General features: G+C 30.4%; 1 protein-coding gene across 2 annotated transcripts in view; it reads left to right on the forward strand.

Moving 5' to 3' along the window:
- LOC143244612 (uncharacterized) overlaps positions 1-3,894 on the forward strand; it is an 84,255-nt gene extending 80,361 nt beyond the window's left edge. Inside the window, exon 6 of one of the 2 annotated variants that reach the window (XM_076489608.1) lies at positions 3,677-3,894. In XM_076489608.1, the coding sequence (XP_076345723.1) occupies positions 3,677-3,741 (65 nt within the window). In that variant the 3' untranslated portion in view covers positions 3,742-3,894. The remainder of the gene's footprint in view (positions 1-3,676) is intronic. The other variant, XM_076489609.1, reaches the window with a different exon arrangement.
- The last annotated feature ends 2,613 nt before the right edge of the window (positions 3,895-6,507 follow it).

Below are 6,507 nucleotides of genomic sequence, written 5' to 3' on the forward strand. Positions count from 1 at the left end.
GTGAAGTACTTAATGCATTTCTTGAATTTGACGTTAGATAAAGAAATTAGATATAGTTCTGGTAGTCATTTTATGAAATAAACCATGCGTGACCTGGAGTTTTGCATGAATTGTGAACTTGAAAAGTCCAAGATGAAATTGGGACTAGACACATTCTACATTTTCAAATAAGTGTAGAAATGAATATCACTATTTAGTATGTGTGTGTGAGTTTTCATATAGCAAAGCCACATCGGCCTATCCCCTGTATCCACCGAAGGAATCGAACCCCTGATTTTAGCATTGTAAATCCAAAGACTTAACGCTATTCAGTTAATAAATAGTTACATAAGCGGCAGATGCTGTTGATTGGGTACACTTACTCTTGTCAGAATTTCTAAATTATAGCTGAATTCATCTGAGTCTTACGGTTTTTGACCAAAATCTTTAGTCCAGTTGTTGTATATGATGCTGTTGAAGTTGAAAACACCCATCATATGACTGTTTTTATTTTGTTTTTTAAGAACGAAACATTTCATTAGCAAAAAAAAATTCACAAAGTGTTACTCGCAAATTAATTGTGTTGATAGAAATGTTTGGATCAATTCTTAATGTTTCATTCTTCTTGACGTTCATCCACTGTTTCCAAAAGCAAGACCTGAATTGAGAAGAAATATTATATCTATATACTCTGACAAACGCTTGGACCATTTAACAGCATTTCAATAGTAAAGTAAAGTCGAAGTGCTCTATAACCCCTCTTACTCTTACGAAACCCTTGTCTGTAGGATGTTTATTGTTTCTTAATGAGATTAGAAAGGTAGATTTTTATTTATTTTTTGATAGCTTACTGTAATATATGATAAATTCAGGCAAATTATTACGAATTTAGCGAAAAACGGTTTGCCCAAATAAACTTCCTAAAATTTTTTGTTGAAACAAGGAGTTACCTTGGACAAATTGGGGGAGAAGATAAATGTCATTTTTAAAAACATTAGATAGAATGAAGTCAAATGTGTCAATAATGAGTCATTAGGTGAATATTTAATTAAATTGATATCCTGAATTTAGGTACACAACAATCGAGGATTTGGTATTAATACATGAAATAAACGAACTTGAATATAAGATAGCAAAAAAGAAAAGAAAACAATACTTTCTTTGCTGAGACACAGCGTGAACTAAATAACCAATTGTTACAAAATTGAAATATAGGCAGACAATGGTGCAAGATAAGAGGTTGAAAGCACTGTATGAAAATAGGTGAATAATGGTACGTGATAAAATAGGTGGGGAGAACTGTTTAAATGGTACAGAGTAGTACATGATTAGAGGATGTTGGAAACTTATGAAATATAGGGAAACATTTGTACATGATAAGTAGGTTGGAAGCAGTGTTAAAATACAGCTAATAATGTACACTATAAGAAAAGTTTGGAATTTCTGTTGAAGCCATTTTATAAAGGTATTTGTGTTTAAAAATAAATGTTCAAGGTAATAATTATTTGTCTACTTATAATCTTTTATTCTGGATTTATAAAACTTCGTGTAAATCACGTCAATTTTTTGTTTTAAATCCTTAAAAAATGTTTAAACTATTTACCAATTTTTACATTTATTATTGAATAATTTCATACAACAGTAGAAAGTGTTTAAAGTTATATGGTTTTAACTGCCAGTAGCCTTTTACAAGTATAATAAAAATGGTGAACTTAGCAAGTCAATAGTTTTATTTTGCATCACTAGGTGACAGCAGCTGCAATAAACTAGTGATTGCAATGTTTAATATTGATTACTGTAAACATTCAAGAACTATAAGCATTTTTGTTGTTAAATTTGTATTTATTTTTCAAATTAGTCGACTTTGATAAAGAAAAACATTATAAGCTATTTAATCTAAATAAATGGGCTAGTTTTTAGAAAGTATGCCGATCAGGGTGTTCCTTTCTTCTTCTTTTTCATATTCGCAAGAAAAGGGTTGCGTATGTTTCAGGTGATTCTAAACATATAACACATTATTATTATTAACCAAATGAAAAACTTTCATATATTTTTTTAGACGGAAAAAGTGAAATATCTTTATTGTAGGTGTTCATTTTATTAAAATAAAAGAAAGAATGATAAATATTTTTGAATAACATCTTTATTCAAGGTGACAATTTCACTATTATTATCCTGTTATTAATTAATAAAGCAAAAATATCAGTTTATGTGGCTGTAATGAATTACTTACCTACTTTATGTAAGTAACAAGAGGTAATGTTTAATTAAAGCTCCCTGAGGCTGATAAAATTTATAAGGCGTCTTTGAAATTACTTAAACGAGTAAAACATTTCTTGAAAGTATCACAATAGCAAAATTCTACTGAAACTACAAAAGTGTGTTTTTGAATTTCGCACAAAGCTACTCGAGGGCTATCTGTGCTGGCCATCCCTAATTTTGCAGTGTAAGACTAGAGGGAAGGCAGCTAGTCATCACCACCCACCGCCAACGAATAGTGGGATTGACCGTCACATTATAACGCCCCCACAGCTGAAAGGGCGAGCAGGTTTGGGGCGACGGGAATGCGAATCCGCGACTCTCAGATTACGAGTCGCACGCCTTAACGCGCTTGGCCATGCCGGGCCAACTACAAAAGTAAGGAGAATCACACCGAATACATTAACATAGCGAAATTCTCTATAACAATATCAGAATATGGAAAACTGAACTAAACAATTTAGGGAAACTTATTGAAAATATCAGGAAACAGAAAAAAAAGTTCACTGAAATGATCAGAACAGGGAAAATTCTTTGAAACTTTCAGTATTTAAACTATCATTGCAACTATCAGTATTGGAAAGAGCACAATGAAAATAGTTGTATCGTTTCATGACGAATGTGTTGCTTACAGTTTACATCTTTATTTTATGTGAAATATGGTATTCATTTGTTATGTTCTTTACAGAAAACGAAACATTATAGCTTTCTGTGAAATACATATTGTCATATTAAATAATATTTATCATTAACAAAATGCTCTTATTATTTGTACTTTAAAATTGCTGTTTAACTGGAGACCATTATTAATATTCGTTACAGGGAAGCAGTAAAAATGTTATGTTGGTGTGTGGTTTGTGGTTTATATAAAACACAATTTAATGATCAAACGGAAGATACTGAGACCTGACTTCTAGAGGACGCTGTAAACTGTGTCTGGACAGAGACGTTATTAGTTTGTACTTTTTTGTCAGTCATTAGCTAAAGAATCTCTATCAAAACAATTTCTTTAAGGCTAAAGACTTAGAACAAAGAGTTTCATACGACTATATTTTACTTGTATATCTTTACAATTAAGAGATTTACACCGACTGTCTGTCCACAACTTCTTTTCATTTTCGTTAATTTAATTTGTTTTTGATTAAGCTAACAGTATTCGTTTATTACAATAAATTTTTGTCGTTTCATTTATCTCATAACACTGCACGACAATTTTTTTGAAAAGTTTTTGTAAATCTTTACTGGTGGGTATGCACAAATACAGTTTTGGTTTTACTTCATCACGCAGGAACTCTAAGAAATAGACAGTTAACTCTTTACTAGCAATAACGTATTTAATTGCGTTTATGTTTCTAATACGCTATTAAGTTCAACATAATTAAAAGTGTTTTGCTCCTGATTTTCGTTTGTATTCAATTTCCCGTGCATCACGTTGCAGTGTCAAACAGTAGTCAGCAAGCATTGACGGATTCCAGATGCCCTGATATCGTTTTTTCATTGTAGCAATGTCCTGGTGAAACTGAAGATTTCGATGAAAAGGTACGTGATGGGAAAATTTGGATGTGAATTTCGTGATCAGCAGCCAAAAATCTATAAGGAACACCCAACAGTGTTCAAGAAGCAAAAACTTTGTTGTGTAGTGTAATCAAACTTAAGTTAAACGAAACGTTGTATCTCAATAAAGGTTTATAGTTTAGCGAAACAAGTTTGTAGTTAAAAGTATCATTGATTTGTCAATTTGAAGTTAAGCACAAAGCTACCCAATGGTATATCCGTGCTCTGTCCAACACGAGTATCGAAACCTGGTTTCTAGTTCTGTAACCCCACAGAAACACAACTGTGCCATTGAGGTGAAGTGTTGTTGAAATACCGAACTGTATTATTTATTTTCTTTTCATGTGTATGTGTTTTTTGTGTATCAAAGCCACATCGGGCTATCTGCTGAGCCCACCGAAGGGAATCGAACCCCTAATTTTAGCGTTGTAAATCCGTAGACTTACCGCTGTACTATCGGGGAGGATTACATGTGTAAAAGCAAATTCAGCAAGTTACTTTGTTCAATAATATACAAAATTATCAGCTCAAATTCATTCGTAAGTGTTTTGAAGAGACTATTAATGTTTTGATAATCCGTTTTAAGATTAACTCTGTTTAATTATTTCGAGAACTTTACAACCTGCAGAGAATTATACACAAGTATTACAGAGAGTTAAGTACATTGTATTTAAACAATTCTGAACATTCGAATCGAAAAGTTATCAGACTGCCACATTTCTTTTTATGATAACAGAAATTATTTGATGTTAGTAATATACGTATAATGCTTTAAGCAATCAAATATTAAAATACGAACTAAGGAGAAAATACTAATTACCTTAGCACAAGTAGTTTTAATTCAAAAGTTCTAATGTAGATATAAATAACGAACTTTTTTCATTATTACATATTGTTATTGTTTTCTACTTACACAAATTATTGCTTAATTAAATAAAACATGTATTTGCCGTTAACTAATGCTGGAAATTTTAAAGTTAAAACATTGTAATTCAAAATAATATTGGATATTTTAAAAGTAATATATTTTTACTTTTAAATAATGTTGAAAGTTTAAGAAATAGAGCATTTTATTCCTTCAAGAAATATAATTTTTTATATTCAAATAATGCTGGATGTTTTGGAATTAAAATCTTTACATTCAAGTAATAGTAAATATTTTTAACATAAGATTTCTATATACTTTCAAATAATGAATACTTTAAAGAGTATATATCTATACTTTCAGAGAATTCTAGATGATTTAAGAATAAAATTTTTATTCAATGAAGACGGCAAACAAATTCAGGTAATGTTGTTGTTTTTATATTGTGCCCGACATTCAGGCTTAAGCCTTTATCAAGGGTCTTTGAACATCACAGGCTGCTAAACTGATTTTAAATTACAAGGGGTTACTTTTTACTTTTTTACACACTAATCGCTAAGTCGTATGAAGACACAATTGTCTGATTTATTGTTTCAATGTTTTACTTTCGAACAAAGCAACATCGGTCTACCTCCTGTGTCCAAACTGGATTTTTGAACTTTAAGTCTATATATTTTTAATCGAAAATTATCATATTCAATACTTTCCTGAAGAGGATCTTCCACAGTTTGTAACTACATATAATGGGAAATACGAACTTTCAGTGAACATTTAGTTTTCAATCAAGAAAAACGTAACATTAATTAACAATGTGTAAATTAGCCATTTCGGTCGTTAAATATTTACTTGAACCGATTTGGTTGCATTTTAGTACTTATTTTACTGAGAAAAGGTTGCAAGTTGCTAATGTTGGAAACCGGTTCAGTCTTTGGACTGAGTGTCAGGAAATAATTCAGTTTTTGAGACTTCTTTTTCAAGTCAAAATCTTGCACTCATTTTTCTCGTTACCATTTATGATTTTTATATTTCTAATTTATTGTTTTGCTTTATTTTTATAGTGATATTTAACTATTTTCTGACATCATCTAGCTTTTGTAAACAGGCTTCTTAGACTGAAATTTCAAGATTTTTACAACCATAATAAGTTACCATGTAAATCTAAATAGCCAGTAAGTTAATTATTAATTCTTATTACCAGTTCTCACAAATTATTGAATATTTTTTGCTATTTTTTAAATAAGATTTACCACCGGAAAATAAAATTATTGAAAACTTTTTTTTCCTATAAGTCGTATTGCAAACTTGAATTATTTTTGTATGATCACGATAAGCTTAAATTTCTTTAACAATTGTATAATATATTTATTTGTGTTAGTTGCTTGGATGACTTGACCACTTACGCTTGTTTGGACAGATTTTGGATTAATAATTTTGCCTGTCTTTATCATTTGATATGTTAAAAAGATAGATGTAGATAAATTGGCAAAATTTGTTACAAAATGCTAGTTTTGAAACATTCTATGACATTTACTAGTTACTACTTCTGTTGTCGTTTTTGACAAGCGTTTTCACACTTAAAGTTCTTGTTTTAATTCGCGAAATGGTACCCACTGTTTATATCGAGCAGTTCTTTATTTGTGTTTTTTTGTACGTTCGATTACACTACGTAACACAAATTTTGTTCCTGGATAGTATGTGTTATTTCTTAATTGCTTATATTGTAAAAGTACAGAAAATGGCCATTATTCACTTCAAACTTGGCTTTTGGAAACTGGATAATGAAATTTAGAAATTGACCTATTTTCTACGTAAAAAGAGGCACATTTGCACATTTTCATATAAAATAACAT

Source organism: Tachypleus tridentatus, chromosome 2, assembly GCF_004210375.1.
Source record: "Tachypleus tridentatus isolate NWPU-2018 chromosome 2, ASM421037v1, whole genome shotgun sequence".
Taxonomy (NCBI): Eukaryota; Metazoa; Arthropoda; class Merostomata; order Xiphosura; family Limulidae; genus Tachypleus; species Tachypleus tridentatus.